This window comes from Chiloscyllium plagiosum, chromosome 16 (assembly GCF_004010195.1).
Source record: "Chiloscyllium plagiosum isolate BGI_BamShark_2017 chromosome 16, ASM401019v2, whole genome shotgun sequence".
Classification (NCBI taxonomy): Eukaryota; Metazoa; Chordata; class Chondrichthyes; order Orectolobiformes; family Hemiscylliidae; genus Chiloscyllium; species Chiloscyllium plagiosum.
Genome location: NC_057725.1, coordinates 6240704 through 6257951, shown reverse-complemented (window position 1 = coordinate 6257951; position 17248 = coordinate 6240704). Strand labels below are relative to the sequence as shown.

Below are 17248 nucleotides of genomic sequence, written 5' to 3'. Positions count from 1 at the left end.
AAACTACCTCTGACATCTGTCCTACATCTATCATCCCTCAATTTAAAGCTATGCCCCCTTGTGCTCGATGTCACCATACTTGGAAAAAGGCTCTCCCTGTCCACCCTATCTAACTCTCTGATTATCTTATATGTCTCTATTCAGTCATCTCTCAACCTTCTTCTCTCTAATGAAAACAGCCTCAAGTCCCTCAGCCTTTCGTCGTAAGACCTTCCCTCCATACCAGGCAACATCCGAGTAAATTTCCTCTGCACCCTTTCCAAAGCTTCCACATCCTTCTTATAATGTGGTGACCAGAACTGTACACAATACTCCAAGTGCAGTCGCACCAGAGTTTTGTACAGCTGCAGCATAACCTCATCGATCCCTCTATTAATAAAAGCTAAAACAGTGTATGCCTTCTTAATAACCCTGTCAACCTGGGTGGCAACTTACAAGGATCTGTGCACATGGACACCGAGATCTCTCTGCTCATCTACACTACCAATAAGCACATAAGCACAGTTTTGAATGATATGGGTTAAGCACAAGCAGATGGGACTAGTCTAGGCTAGGATTATGTTCAGCATGGACCGAAGAGTCTGTTTCCATGCTGTATGACTCTATGACTGACAATGAATTGTGTCCCTTCATGTAGAAGATTGATCCAAGTGCTTTATTCTGAATGAGCATCTCCCAAAGAGAGTAGGAATAATTGGAGAAGGCCTAGCTGTGATGGGCCACATGATCTCCGTCTAAGAGCTCATTAATGAAACAGGAACAGGAGTGGGCCATTCGGCTCCTCAAATCTGCCGTGTCAATCTGTTAGATCATGACTGACCTACCCAAGACCTCAACTCCTCTTTCATGCTAGCTCCTCATAGCCCTCAACTCCCCAGTATTTCAAAAACCTCCCTATCGCCTCTTTAAATATTTTTAATGATTTAGCCTCCACAACTCTCTGGGGTATAGAACTGCAGATCTCCACTAGCCTGTAGGAGAAAAACATTCTTTTACTTCTCAGTTTTAAACGGGCATCCCTTATTCTGTAGCTATGTCCTATAATTTGAGTTTTTCCCATGACTGGAAACATTTTTTCAACAAATACTCTATAGCTTCATTATCCCTTTTCACAAGAGTTTTAGCTCATTCATGAGATATGGGTATCGCTGGCTCAACCAGCATCTAACCCCATTCCTGTGACGTTTACAGTCATGTGTAGATCAGACTGGGTAAGAATGGTAGATTTCCTTCTTTCAAGATGAGAAAATGCTCTCTCCAGGGCTACACAACAATCAGCAGTGACGATGTGGACTCCATTAGACTAACTTTGTATTCAGTTCAAATTTGACGAGCTGCCACAGTCAGGTTTGAACTCACTCTCCAGAGCACTCTCCAGAACCTCACTATTCAGAGGCTCTGAATAGCTAGCATAGTGACACCACCACTTCCACAGCCTTAAGGAATGAAATAGCCTTTGAACCAGAGGTTGTAAAACTGAGGAACATTTGTAATCACTTTACAAAGTCCGGGTCGTCTGTAATTACTTTCTACAAAAACATTTGAAAATAACTTTTTAAGAGTTTGTATTAAATGTTAAAGTAATTAATTTATCATTCCTGGATAATACGGCTTATTGGTCTGTGACCCTTCTCCTGAAAGCCAGCAGCACATTAAGTTACTGAGACAGAAATAGAAGGAGGAGAGAGAAAACATTCAGTAAGCTGAATCAAAGACTGGGCTTCTCGAGCAGTCAGGTAAGACTGCAGCTGCTGTTTGATCCCAAGTAATGGATATCCAGGATAAGTTACATCCACAGAGCTCACAAAAGCTCTTTCTTATTACAAAAACTGGTCATAGCTCATATCAACTCTAGCCTGCCAGCCTACCTCAATCCCTGAAATTTGCCTACCAATGGCCCAAGGCAGACACTATCTCCCTGGCCCTCCATTCATCCCTGGAACGTTTGGATGATAAGGATACTGACATCAGGATTCTACTTATTGACTAAAGCTCCACCTTCAACATTATAATTCCAACCAAGGTCTCTGCTCTGCCCTCTGAGCCATAGACTGCAATTAGTGATGATTGACAACAGCACCTCCCCCACGATAATCCTCAACACTGGCACCCCGCAAAGATATGTACTCAGCCCCTTACTGTACTCCCTGTACACTCGTGACTGTGTGGCCAAAGTTTATCTGAACTTCATCTACTGGTTTGCTGATGACACCACGGTTGTAGGCTGGATAACAATGACCAGATAGAATACGGGAAAGAGATAGAGTGCTTGGTGGTGTGGTGTAATGATAACAGTCTCTTCCTCAATGTCAGCAAAACTAAAGAGCTGATCATCGACTTCAGGGAGCAAGGAGGAGGAGGACATGCTCCTGTCTATATCAATGGAGTCAAGGTGGAGATGGTCAACAGCATCAAGTTCCTAGGAGTGACGATCACCAATAATCTGTCCTTGTTCACCCATGTTGATATGACAGTCAAGAAGGCACAACATTGCCCCTTCTTCTTAGGATGCTAAGAAAATTCAGCATGTCCATAGGCACCCTCACCAACTTTTAACGATGCACCATAGAAAGCATTCTATTTGAATGCAAAATGGCCTGGTACAGCAACTGCTCTGCCCAGGACCATGGAGCCCAGACCACCACACAAACCAATCTCCCATCCACTGACTCCATCTACACTTCTCACTGCCATGGAGAGGCAGCCAACATCATCAAGGACCCCTCCCACCCCAGTTATAATCTCTTCCAACCTCTTCTGTCAAGCAGAAGATATAAAAGCTTAAACATACATACTGATAGATTCAAGAACAGCTCCTTTCCCACTGTTATTAGGCTTTTGAATGGACCTCTCAGATTTCAAATCAAATGTTGACCTTGTTTTTATACAAAGTAAAAACCGAAAGAACTGCAGAAGCTGTAAATCAGAAACAAAAACAGAAATTGCTGGAAAAGCTCAGCAGGTCTGGCAGCATCTGTGAGTAGAAATCAGAGTTCTGAGGAATTGTCACTAGACCCGAAACGTTAACTCTGATTTCTCCGTCTGTTCTTATTTATTTCTGACAGGCCAGAATCTGTGTTGTAGGCGCTATTTAAATGTAAATGCACAAAATAGCTGTCTTGCCAATGATTTATCTTACACCAAATAAAAATCTGTGGCAAGAATTACTCACAAGATCAACATTTACCAGAGGCCAAAAGAAGTCTGGAGAGGCTGTAACAAAATTCAGTCTCTTTTCATTTTTCATGACTAGATCCAGACAAGACTCCCCAGTTTATTTACAGCTTCAGACGGGGACCCCAAATTGTGAAGGTTCTGGGTGATGAGGGATGAACTGGCTCCCCTTAATGATTTATCAATAAAGTTAATTTTAAACAGATTCCTTCTCTTTATGTGGATGTATTTCTGCTAGACTCAAATGAACTGACATTTTAAAAGGAACCAATTTAACCAGACTTTCTTGAATTAACAAAATGACTGGGTTAATTAATTACTAAACAAGAAAAGAAATAATAACAGGGTAGAAATCAAAGGTGAGATTAAACAGATAACAAACAAGAAATATTGTTCTGTCTCCGAATTGTTCATGAACAGCAGATGTTGAGACCATTATTGGTTGGGACTGATAACTTTAATATTGACAAGTTCAAGACCCCACCTTTTGGAAATTGGTTGATGGAAATTTGTCGTTCTGATTTCTTTCGACAAAGACTGAATGACAGCATTCAAAGTTAGAGAGCACATTCCTGTTGTTTTACCTGCACTGCAGGGGTGTTTAACATTGCTGTTCACAAATTTCTGACCCTCAGAGTACTCTAAACAACACACTAGGGAGGACATCTGCTCTCTAACAATTGCTGATATTGCAGTAGTTTTTAAACATTTCTGTATATTCCTAGACAGCAAAGCAGACATGTCTGCAAGAGGTAGCTTCCTGCACAGAGAAGGGATAATCAGCCCCCTTTCTACCTCTTTTTAATTAATTCCCTTTTTGGGTAAAAAAAAACTCCCAAACTGATACCTTACAAGTGCCCTGGGTCTCACACAGGACTTTGCCAAAGGTAATGAGTTTACATCTGCCTTATAAAATATAAAAAAGAATTGAGTGAAAAATATCAATAATTATTTTGTTGTCTGGATCCACTGTTGTCGCAAATCGGAAAGCAGATTTGTTGTTTAGATTTAATGACACCACCAAACAACCAAAGCAAGGAATCAGAAAACATGCACTAATGTCAATAAATATGTTTCACTCCAACTTAACTGTATTATTCATCATAGATAAACTTCCACATGACATCCAGAGCTAGATTTTGGTAATTCGAGCAATAAGATAGAAAAGCAAGAATTCAGACATCAAGGCCAATGTTAATAGAAGGGAAATAGCGCTGGCTGACCATCATCATCAGTGAACATCCTCACCTCTGACTCAATCAATCAATCTTCAAGCTTGATTTTAAGAACCATCCAAAAGGATTGTGAACTAATGAGGTTGGGAATTTTAGGGTAAATTGGAAAGTAGAAGGACTAGAAAGTAAAAGGCAGACCTCTAAGCAAGGGTGATTTGATTTGATTTATTGTAGTGACATGTACCTAAGTACGGTGAAAACCTTTGTTTTGCGAGCAGTACAGGCAGATCATAACAAGCAAGGACATACAGGTCACAGGGTGTTTAGACAGAGCAAGGCATACTAAGGAGGACATCTGCTCTCTAACACATTGCTGATATTGCAGAGGTTTTTAAACAGTAGGCTGCACAGTAGATGCACAAAAGCAACATCAGCAGTAGAATTGAAATTCGAGAAGTCCATTCAGCAGTCCAATAAGAAATTGTTCTTGAACCTGGTATAGGTGTGTTGAAGCTTCTATATCTTCTGCCTGATGAAAGAGGTTGGAAGAGAGTGGGTGGGGTCTTTGATGACGTTGGCAGCCTTTCCATGGCAACATGTGTAGATGGAGTTCACGATGGGTGGTTGGCTACTGCGAATCCCCTTGCAAGGATGCCTGCCTTGAAGAAGCTCTCTTCCTCCCTCTACAAGGATTTCAGTGAGTCCCTCTCTCACTGCACCCCCCAGGTCATCTCCTCTGCCCAGAAGCTCTTCAGCCACGTTCTCAAACAGACCATAGAAACACGACGGCTCAACGCCCCTCCCCCAAGTCCCTCCTCCCTACCTTTTATCATAGCCTGCTTAGCACATCTTCCTCATTCCTGAAGAAGGGCTCATGCCCGAAACGTTGATTCTCCTGCTTCTTGGATGCTGCCTGACCTGCTGCGCTTTTCCAGCAACACATTTTCAGTTCTGTACACACAACCTTCTGTAGTTTCTTATAGTCCTGGGCACAGCAGTTGCCAAACCAGGCCATTTTGCACTCAGAGACTATGCTTTCAGCTGTAAACGTTGGTGAGGATCCTTATGGACATGCCAAATTTTCTAAGCCTCTGGAGGAAGACGAGATGTTGTTGTGCCTTCTTGACGGTCGCATTACAGATTGTTGGTTGCTGTCACACCGAGGAACTTGACACTCTCGACTCTCTCCACTTCAGTCCACTGATGTAGATAGGGGCCTGTCCTCCTTCTTTCTTCCTGAAGTCAATGATCAGTGGGGATGCATAACAGACCAGACAAGGAAACGCTCGGACATCATTGAAAGTTCTAATGGTGAAACAGGTTATAGAGATGGGCAGATCTCAAATCCCATTTTCACAATGTGGCAATATCATCCCCATTATGTCCTCAATGCAGAGGTCACTGATGCTGCAAATCCATTTGCTTTCTTACCCAAGTAATTCTACTGTCCGTGTTGCCACTGCAATCTTACTGCTGCCTCCAGCTTAGCCATTAGATTAAGCTGAGTTGCTCTTGCTGCTTGCTACCCATAGACCCGGAGGGAGCACAGAAGTAAAGACAGCAGCAGAACAGAAATAAATAAGCAAAAGTGACAACACTGAATGCAAAGTGGAAGCAACAGAAATGCCCTGGGAGAGGCACACACATCAAAATGGAGACAAAAAGAAGTATTTAATGAGAAAAGGTAGAACATAAAGAATCACACCAAAAGTCGTAAAGGATAGTTTTCAGTGCACCAGCATCAACACGATGTGCAAACTATATCACACCCACACTAATAAATGGCCCCTTGATCAACTGCAGCCAGCTCAGTAATTATACCATAAGGATCTGACCTACTGCCCTATCACAGAGAGTGATGGTATGAATACATGGAGCAGAAAAATAGTTTTGTTCCCAACTCTAAGGGACATGTATTTTATTATGGTGAGTCAAAAGAAGAAGTGTGGATCCATGTAGTCTGCAGCAGAACAGTAAGCATCTTTTTTCAGACTGCATAAGATTTTCCTGAATAAATGCGATGATCAAGTGTGAAGTGTAAACTCCAGGAATCCTTTTAAAACTTTGCATTCACAAAATTGATTGTGGAATTACAAGTCTCTCTTATGAACTTTTACTTCTTTAATTGCAGCTGCACATGACAGAGGGTCAATGATGGTACAGTGGTAATATCACCATCCTGATAAACGAGAAGTGAAAGTTGGTGCTCTGAAGGTGTGAGTTCAAATCCCACCTGTATCAACTAGCAGAATTAAAATCCAATTAATAAATCTGGAATTGAAGACTTTTCTCAGTGCGGTGGAGATTGTTATAAAGTGCAATCTGGTTCACTAAAGTCCTTTAGGGGAAATAAATCTACCATGCTTACTTGGTCTGGCCAAGATGCGTTTCGGGCCCAAAGCAATACCCAACTATCCTCTGACCATTCAGTTCAAAGGCAATTAGCAAAGGGCAACAAATGTTGACTTGTCAGTGACACCCACATCCCACAAATGATTTTGTTTAGAAAGACTGTAGAATTCTGCTGAGCCATCAAACATTGTTGCCCATTTCTTCCAACCCACTCTACCGAGAGAAAATAATAAACAAATTAAAGTTCCGGGGAAAGAAATAATGAAATTCAGAAAGCAAAGTCAGCCTCAACAATGTAAAAATTCAATTGTAACAGAACAATCAAATTAATAAGAAATTAGATGTAACAGAAAATAACAAGCAACAGAATCACTATTTATGCAAAGTTAAAAATCACACAACACCAGGTTATAGTCCAACAGGTTTCATTGGAAGCACTAGCTTTCAGAGCGATACTCCTTCATCAGGTGATCACCTGATGAAGGAGCATCGCTCCAAAAGCTAGTGTGCTTCCAATTAAACCTGTTGGACTATAACCTGGTGTTGTGTGATTTTTAACTTTGTACACCCCAGTCCAACACTGGCATCTCCAAATCATGACTATTTATGCATTAAGCGTTTGCCATTATCTTTCTCACAACCACTGATTTCATACAAATGGATGATCTTGGAAGGACATTTTGAACAAGTGTAACCTCTTACTGCTGTATCATATCTGCTCCAGTGGTGAGAATGAACACTATTTAAAAATCGGTGCATTGCATATTTACTCTCTGACAGGCCTCTCAGAGGAGATGCTCAATAAAGATCAGGGTTTCTTCACTCGATCAATGGGTCAGAAGTGAAAGGCTATTTTGAAAACACGAGCAATCCTCAGAAATAAATGAACTACATTGCTGTATTAGAGATTTTATAATCATTTGTACTCTGACCATATTCAGCAGAAAGGAAAGACAGGAAAGATAAGAACATTGAGAAAGTGAGGACTGCAGATGCTGGAGATCAGAGTCAAAGAGTGTGTTGCTGGAAAAGCACAGCAGGTCAGGCAGCATCCGAGGAGCAGGAGAGTCAATGTTTCAGGCTTAAGCCCTTCTTCAGGATTCCTAATGAACGGCTTATGCCTGAAACGTTGATTCTTCTGCAAGATAAGAACATTGCAAAGTTTAATAAATTATTTTTTAAATGAGAAGCCAAAGAAAGCAAGAGTTCATACTGACCCAATTATTACCTTGGTTACCTTCTATTCATCTCTTAATTATTATTGTCAGGAGGTCATTTGTTTTTAACTTGTTCATGGGACATAGGCATCGCTGGCTGGGCCAGTATCTATTGCCCATCCCTAGTTGTCCATGAGAAGGAGGTGGTGAGCTGCCTTCTTGAACTGCTGCAGTTCATTAGGTATAAGTATACCCTAAAAACTATTCGAGAAGGAGTTCCAAGATTTTAACTCAGTGACACTGAAGGAACAATGATTCATTTCTAAGTCAAGATGGTGGGTGGTTTGAAGGGCAACTTCCAGGTGGTAATGTTCCCATGTATCTGCTTTCAAATTCTTCTAGATTGAAAGGTGCTGTCTAAGGATCTTTAGTGAATTTCTGCAGTGCATCTTCTAGATGGTACACATTGCTGATAATGAGTGGCAGTGGTGGATGGAGTCAACGTATGTGAATATATTACCAATTAAACTAGTAGGTTTATTTGGGGTGGAGTCAAGCTTCTTGTATGTTTTTGGAGCTGCACTCATCCAGAGAAAGTGGGGAGTATTCACTACACTCCTGGCTTGTGCCTTGAGGATGGTGGACAGACTTTGCGGAATCAGGAGATGAGTTATCTGCTGCAAGATTCCTAGCCTCTGACCTGCTCTTGTAGCCATTGTATTTATATGGCTAATCTAGGTCAGTTTCTGGCCAATTGTAACCCCAGGATTTTGATAATGGAGGATTCAGTGATAGTAATGCTATTGAAGGTCAAGAAACACTGTTTAGATTCTGTCTTATTGGTGATGGTCATTGCCTGGTATTTATGTGGTTCAAATGTTACCAGTCACTTGTCAGCCCAAGCCCGGATATTATCCAGATTTTGTTGCATTTGGACACGAACTGCTTCAGTATCTAAGGATTTGTAAATGGCGCTGAACATCATCGGTGAACATCCTCAGTTGTGACCTTATGGTGGAGAGAAGGTCATTGATGAAGCAGCTGAAAACGGTTGGACTTAGGGACTCCTGCAGAGATGTCCTGGTACTGAGATGACTGACCTTCAATAAACACAAACATCCCAAAAAGCCAAATTTGACTCCATACAGCATAGGGTTTTGACCAAATGCCCAGTGACTATAAATTTGCTCAGGTTCATTAATGCCACACACAGTCCAAAGTGGTGCTAATCAAGCAGAGGACACTCCACCCTGAGGATGGTGTCGAGCTTATTGAGTGTTGTTGGAGCTGTCCCCATCCAGACAAGAGGGGAATATTCTATCACACTCCTGATTTGTGCCTTGTAGATGGTGGACAGGCTTTGGGGAGACAAACTAAATAGTGTGCTTTTCAATATTGCTAAACACTGGAAAAGGTAATCAGACAAAAACTGGCACAGAGCTAAAGGTGGGCGAAAATGTTGGCCAAAGATTTACACTTTACAGAGGGAAACCGCTGAGGTGAAGGCACAGAAGGACTTAGAGCCTAGATGGATCAAGGCGTTGCCACCACCAATGCAGTGAACGGATCAGAGATTTGCAGAAAAGCAGAAGTGAAGGAGCACTGTTCTCAAAAATATTTGAGAAAACGACAGTTTGTTGCGGTACAAATATTGCATGCTGATATTCAGAAGTTACAACACAGTTATCCATGAAAAAATGAACAAAAGAACAGAAGCTGCCACTGAGACTGCATTTGGCCCGAATCACTGAGTTATGAGGATTGTAGCTGGCACATACACTTTGCTCCATTTGTACATCCAGAGATTTCACTCCCTGTTAACACAAACGCCAGCATTCTCGGCAGGTAATGGGTGATAACATGACAGATGTCAATGTGACACCAGGCACTGGGAAGGTCAAAAGTTGCAAGACATTGTTCTTTTTGTTTGCTGAGTGAAGACTGCTCTCTCCTGAACATGAACAGCTATAAGCTTCAAGGAATAACTTCAGATATTAGTAGCTAAAGGATACAATTACTCTCGAAGGTGTGTCAAGCTCATGAAGAATAACAGGTGAGACAGGTACTGACAGCAGGAGAAATAATTGGCGAGAGACTCTCCAAATCCTCTTAATACACACAGGTTTTTTTATTAAAAGTAATTTTCCAAAAATAAAGCACTGCTCAGATCAATCAATAAAACTAATCATCTGTGATTCCTATGGGGTGCCTTTCTTTCCTGAGTTCTAGAAGGTTACCACCAACACTAGTCATTAGTTCCTTTCAAATCCATTATAAAAAGACTATTTGCCAGCTACTCGGCACTGTCTCGTTATTTACTTTGTAACGGAATGAAACTAACAATGATAAAACAAGCCAGCACTTTGAAACTCATTGGCAATGATTAAACAATGGCAAGATTACTGAGTTATAAAGACAGTACATGAACACAAGCATCTGTTAACAATGGCATAGAATGTATACTATTTAAATACACTGAAACCTTAACTGAAGGATAGAACAAAATCCTGAGGACTCTATGTGGTTGTGTCCTTCCTCTGAGCTAGGACACCAGGTTCCAACTCCCATCTACTCCAGAGGTGTGTCATAACAAGTCAATGTTTTAAAAATCTGGAATAGAATCCTTACATCATTGGTTCCCATTCACCTTTAGCTTCTGTGGTGCAGTGGTATTATCCATACCTTTAGTCGAAATATCCCAGGTACACCTCCCTCCTGCTCAAGAAGTATAAACTTACATATCTAAACAGATTGATCAATCATACTAAGATCAGAATCCTCCATTAGTGACGTGTTGCAGTAGTAACTGACCTCTGTAAGATTTACAGTGATGAGATAAATTGTCTGGAATCAAGGCTGTTAATTATTTACTTAAGTAGAAAGAACTTGCATCATAACTAGTCATTTAAACAAGAAAATGGTGCTCTACAGATGCTGTGAAAAACAAAACACAGGCTTGTATCATGAAAACAAAGAAAATGATATGCAGGAAGAGCTTTGTTTTACAAATGCTACTCTTGCTCTCCATTGTCACATTCCCTTTAAAGGCATGAGTGCAGGTTAATTGGTTAGAGCTGTGTGCTCCTTGGATGCTGCCTGAACTGCTGTGCTCTTCCAGCACCACTAATCCAGAATCTGGTTTCCAGCATCTGCAGTCATTGTTTTTACCCCAGAGCTGTGGAAATGTCCACCCCAGTATCCGCACAGTCTTTAAAATCTTCCAAATGTTATGTTCTTCTCTCAATCAGTTGTTTGAGTGAGAGATTTCTCTCCCAAAGTAATTTTCTGGTCAACACTTATCGCTCAAACATTAAATGGTCACACAGCCATTTTTCCCTTATTGGCAGGGCAACACTTGATTTCGGGCTTTTGCCCGAAATGTCGATTTTCCTGCTCCTCGGATGCTGCCTGACGTGCTGTGCTTTTCCAGCACCACTCTGATCTAAACCTTTGTGTCATGTAAATTACCAATTGATTTCACCAACATTCCAACGGGGTTTATGGAAGTGAAATCAGGATTCAACACAAGTCCAAGACGGGTGATAATGATTCAGAGACCTGTATCAATCCCATCCAGTTTTGGAGATAAGACACAATCAAACATTTCTGACCCATTGTGTGTCTAGCCTTGTATGTTCTGATGTGGAGATGCTGGAGTTGGACTGGGGTGATAAGGTCAAAAATCGAATGACACCAGGTTATAGTCCAACAGGTTTATTTGAAATTGTAAGCTTTTGGAACGCCACTCCTTTCTCAGGTGTGGCGTGATAGAGAGGTATAACACATGTATTATTATGAGCAAAAGGTTAGCAACGCTAAAACTAGCATCCCTTGTTGAATCCTTTAATCGATTAGGAGGCAGACTGCTGATTAAAATGCAAAATCCAGATTCCTTTTGAGTCTTTGTCCCTAGATAATTCAAGGTTTTATTAATGTACAAGAAGTGACATCTCAGGTTAGGCAATGCACTTGATGTGCGAGATCCCGATTTGAATCTGGCTATGGTTTAAGCTGAGGTCAGTATTTTTATGACAGTAAAGAATCTTGAGTGAAATAACTCATGTGTGTGTGTGCATGTGCATGTGTGTGTGTGCGTGTGCATGTGTGTGTGTGTGTGAGAGAGAGAGAGAGAGCGAGAGAGAGAGACTTGAAAGGAATCTGGATTTTGCATTTTAATCAGCAGCCTACCTTCTTACTGATTAAAGGATTCAACAAGGGCTGCTAGTTTTAAAGTTGTTAACGTTTTACTTATAAATACTGTGTCTTATAACTCCCTTTCATACCACATGAGGAAGGAGCTGAGCTCCGAAAGCTTGTAATTTCAAATAAACCTGTTGGACTATAATCTGGTTTTTGACCTCTTATGATCTGAGGTGTCCCAAGATTATGAAAGGTGCAATGCATTTGTAAGTTCTTTCTTTAAAAGAAATCTAAAGAGTAGACTAAAGGATCAAACTCTGCATTCCTTCAAAGCCTGAATGTAGTGGAAACAAAGCATGAAGCTAGCTGGCATCTGCCCAGGTATCTCACCACACAGTGTAAGCTATTGGCAAATGTGCTCTCAAATAATATGTGCTCTTGAGTGGCAGAGTCAGAGTGCTGGGTTACATGATGATAGTTAACCTGCAAATGAAACCTCAGTACTTGATCCTGCAAACAACAAATGCTGGAGATCACACTGGGCCAGACAGCATCCATGGAGAGACAGCAAACTAACGTTTGACTCAAAACATTAGCTTGCTCTCTCTCCACTGATGCTGCCTGACCTGCTGTGATCTCCAGCATTTGTAGTTTTCAGTACAGATTTCAGCATCTGCAGCAATTTGCTCCAACTCACTACTTAACAATTGGGGAGAGAGGTGTTTTGAAAAAAGGCTTACTGTGCCAATCCGTAGGCTGCTACAGTGCAAGGCCTTCCGAATGCTGTCAAAATAAGTGGCTCCTAGTAAACATCAGAATTTAAACTGCATCAACAAGGCGCTGGAATGGTAAAATGCAGCATTTGTACTTACCATGACATACATTGCAGCAGCTGTTTTCAGGCTGAACTTGTTCATTCAATGGGCAATCCAAAGATGGACATGTCTCATGAACAATGGCCATTGTCCGGTTCTGTCAAGCATTGATAAGAGCTATTGTTAGACTCATATACTCTTACACAGGAAGGAACAATATTAGTTATGAATATTAGTTAAGTAATTTTTTTTAGATTAGATTACTTACAGTGTGGAAACAGGCCCTTCGGCCCAACAAGTCCACACCGACCCGCCAAAGCGTACCCACCCAGACCCATTCCCCTACATTTACGCCTTCACCTAACACTACAGGCAATTTAGCATGGCCAATGGCTGAATGGCCAACTCCTGCACCTATTGTCTATTGTCTAATTCACCTGACCTGCACATTTTTGGACTGTGGGAGGAAACCGGAGCACCCGGAGGAAACCTACGCAGACACGGGGATAATGTGCAAACTCCACACAGAGAGTCGCCTGAGGCAGGAATTGAACCCAGGTCTCTGGCGCGTTTCCACACTGTAAGTAATCTAATCTAATCTCATCTAAATTATTCTCTCAAACAATTATACTCTGAGTGGAAATCCTTTCATGAATATTGTCTTGTCTATCTCTAAAGTGAAACTGAGTTAGACCTAACACCATGTCACTGAAGTAACACATTCAAAACCTGAAGACATTTTCAGTTATTGACTGATGCAGACTGACTTCAACAGCATGGGTTTATTCTGACACGAGCTTGGGTTACCATGAAGGCCTGCCCTTCTCAACCATTCCCTTTGCCTGGGGCATGGTGGCCTTCAGGTTAACAACAACCAGTTATCTCTCTCTAAAGAGAGTTAGACTAGGGTCCAGTACAATGATGGTGACTTTAACCTTAATTGACTGATATTCTAAGTCACATTTTTGTAGCTCAATTCTGTTTGAAGAAATTGTTATGAAAATGTTGGACTGGAACAAAGTATACATGAAAATAAAAAATGATAGATTGCTGATGATGGTGGAATATTTGCTCTGGTTCGGGTGTTTCTATTTTGAAAACCTGTTCTTATTGAGGCCGACATCATCTTGTGAAATATAACACTGGTTAAATCATCCTCTCATCAAACCAGTCTTACTATTTCTTCAAATAAACCTATAACTCTATAACTCGCAAACTCTACAACTACTCATTTATACAGGTTCTCTTGCACAGATTGGATGTAAATATACCTGAGAACAACTCTTCTGTGCAATGCACAGAACATTGTCTTGTTAAATAATTTTACAATGTTGTTACAAAAAGGGGCCTGTCTCGATATTAAAAACAATAAAGTACATTGTGTTTCCATTCATATACATAATTATGTGAATGCTAAGTCTACGTGGATGCACTTGGATAAAACAGTTGGCAGATCGAATGCAGCAGGAAGAGTGAATCTCTTTTGAAGAATGAAAATGATTGCACTCAAGGTTATTAACACATCATTTCACCGAGTTTTGCTGAACCTCATAATGCAGCTTGGAGTAACAAGTGCCAGAAGAGGCAAGTATGGACTAATGATGAAACAAACACTGAACTGCTGAAGATACTCAGCAGGTCTGCCAGCACCTGCGGAGAGATACAGAGTTAACATTTCGAGTACGGTGTGATTCAGTTCTGATTCAAAATGTTAAATCTGTTTCTCTCGCCATAGCTGCTGCCAGACCTGCTGAATTTCTCCAGCACTCTCTTTGTCTGGGTCATTTTTCACAGTATTTTGCTTTTAAAGGCATTCATTACACTTCAAGGATATGTTCAACCCATTCAAACCTAATCTGAAACTTCCTGCAATTAAATTTACAACTTCATTCATTTCATTTCTTCATCCTTCCCTGAAGTCTAGGGATGTTCTCAAAAATCATTGTCCACTGCTCTTTTCTTGTCCTTTCAACTGGCTCTACCAATCACTCTTTTAAATGCTTTCTCTCTAAAGAAGTGAATCCAGGAACCAATAACAAGAAGCTATTTTGATGAATATCCTGAAATAGTTACCAATTAGCATGTAAAAACTGTCGCTTAATTTTTCCCAAGCTATCTGGGAATAAGGTCAAGTTAATTGGGCTATGTTCAATCTGGACCATGTCTAGTGGTTCTGGTGGAAAAAGGCTGTCCTTGTAAACAGAAATACAATAATCATTGCCATGTGTGAAGGAAACAGGTACTTCTCAGGTAGTGATGATCTCTTGTGGCTTTTGTTCGGTCCCCCACGTTATCCTTGTCGATAATTTTTAATTAGTCACTTATGGGACATGAGCATCCCTGGCTGTGTTAGCATTTAATGCCTGTCCCTAGTTGCCCTTGAGAAGGTGGTAGTGAGCTGCCTTCTTAAACTGCTGTAGCCCATGGGTGTAGGTTGACCCATAATGCCCTTAGGGAAGGAATTCCAGGATTTTGACCCAGTGACAGTGAAGGAATGGTGATATATTTCCACGTCAGGATGGTGAGTGTCTTGGGGGGGGATCTTGCAATTAGTGCTGTTCCTATATATCTGCTGTCCTTCTCCTTCTCAATGGAAGTGGTTGTGGGTTTGGAAAATACTATCAAAGGAACTTTGGTGAATTTCTGCAGTTCATTTTGTAGTTGGTGCACACTGCAGATACTGAGCATCGGTGATAGTGGATGTTTGTGGATGTGGTACCAATCAAGTGGGCTGCTTTCTTCCGTGTAGTGTCAATCTTGAGTGTTGTTGGACCTGTACTCATCAGGCAAGTGAGGAGTATTCCATCACACTCCTGACTTGAAAGCTGAATAATATCACCACCTGCTCAACGTGTCTCATTCAGCAATGACTCAGCTCCACAGTCAATGGAGAAAATTAAACAAACTAAAAGGCTCAGGTTATCTGACAAGTGTCAATGTTTGACTTTCTCTCTGTCTACACTGGACATTTTCACTTCCTTTTTTAGACATGACAGGTGACTAAGCAGCAGCAAAAGATTAATGAGCTTTTTTTGCTCTTGCTCTGAAAACATTGTATAACTTTTGATCCCTTACTCTTGTTGTCACTGAAGCAGTGACTGAGCCTTTTTTTTGACTACTCCTGTGGGCAGCTAATGTAAAATGTAATGAAAAGGATCATCAGACTGATTTCTGATCGGATCTGTATTGACGATCAACCTTTGAATGTTCAACTGAATAGTACATTCCCCAAATAAAGAATCATTGATGTAAGTGGACATTTTCTGAATCAACCTACTCCGAGGCATTATGACATACCTTTTGAGCAGACGGCACATGAACTTTTGGCTCTGAGGTAGGGACACTGCCACTGTTTCACAAGAGTCCTCTCACTGATGCAAGTAGATATTTTCCTATAGTTATTTTAATCAACCTATTCAGGCATGTTATTGTATGTACCTAGGACAGATGGATCCTAAACCTGAATCTACTTGCTCAGAGAGCAGGACACTATCCCTGTGCCACAACAGCCCTATGACGATGTTTACTGCAAGCAAAAATTGAGTTCACTTGGACCTTGAACAGCAAATTCTACCGGCTTGTGGTGGACAGGATACATATCTAAACCATACGGCTTCATGTCCCCATGTGACCTTGTAGAAGTTGATAAATAATGAGGGGTATGTATGGAATTAATAGTAGCTGTCTTTTCCCTAGGATGGGGGATTTTAAGACTAGGGGCATATTTTTAAGGATTAGTGGTGCTGGAAGAGCACAGCAGTTCAGGCAGCATCCGAGGACAGGCAAAATCCGAGGACAGGCAAAATCGACGTTTCGGGCAAAAGCCCTTCATCAGGAATAAAGGCAGAGAGCCTGAAGCGTGGAGAGATAAGCTAGAGGTGGGGGTGGGGAGAGAGTAGACCTTGGAATGCAGGTTCATAGTTCCATGAAAGTAGAGTTGCAGGTAGATAGGATAGTGAAGGCAGTGCTTCGTATGCTTTCCTTAATTGGTCAAACCATTGATTATAGGAGTTGAGAGGTCATGTTGCAGCTGTACAGGACATTGGTTAGACCGCTTTTGGAATATTGTGCGCAATTCTGGTCTCCTTCCTATCGGAAGGATGTTGTGAAACTTGAAAGGGTTCAGAAAAGATTTACAAGGATGTTGCCAGGGATGGAGAATTTGAGCTTTAGGGAGATGCTGAATAGGCTGGGGCTGTTTTTCCTTGAGCATCAGAGGCGGAGGGGTGACCTTATAGAGGTTTATAAAATCATGAGAGGCATGGATAGGATAAATAGACAAAGTCTTTTCCCTGGTGTGGGGGAGTCCAGAACTAGAGCGCATAGGTTTAGGGTGAGACAGGAAAGATTTTAAAGGGAATTAAGGGGCAACTTTTTCCACATAGAGGGTGGTGCGTGTGTGGAATGAGCTGGCAGAGGAAGTGGTAGAGGCTGG

At 41.3% G+C, this 17248-nt stretch overlaps 1 protein-coding gene across 5 annotated transcripts in view; it reads right to left on the bottom strand.

Annotated features, from left to right (window-relative positions):
- Window positions 1-17248, bottom strand: part of LOC122557625 (protein kinase C-binding protein NELL1-like) — a 954605-nt gene that overhangs the window by 683767 nt on the left and 253590 nt on the right. For all 5 annotated transcript variants that reach the window (XM_043705393.1, XM_043705388.1, XM_043705391.1 and 2 more), the window contains one exon: window positions 12871-12970. In XM_043705393.1, coding sequence (XP_043561328.1) covers window positions 12871-12970 — 100 coding nt within the window. The remainder of the gene's footprint in view (window positions 1-12870; window positions 12971-17248) is intronic.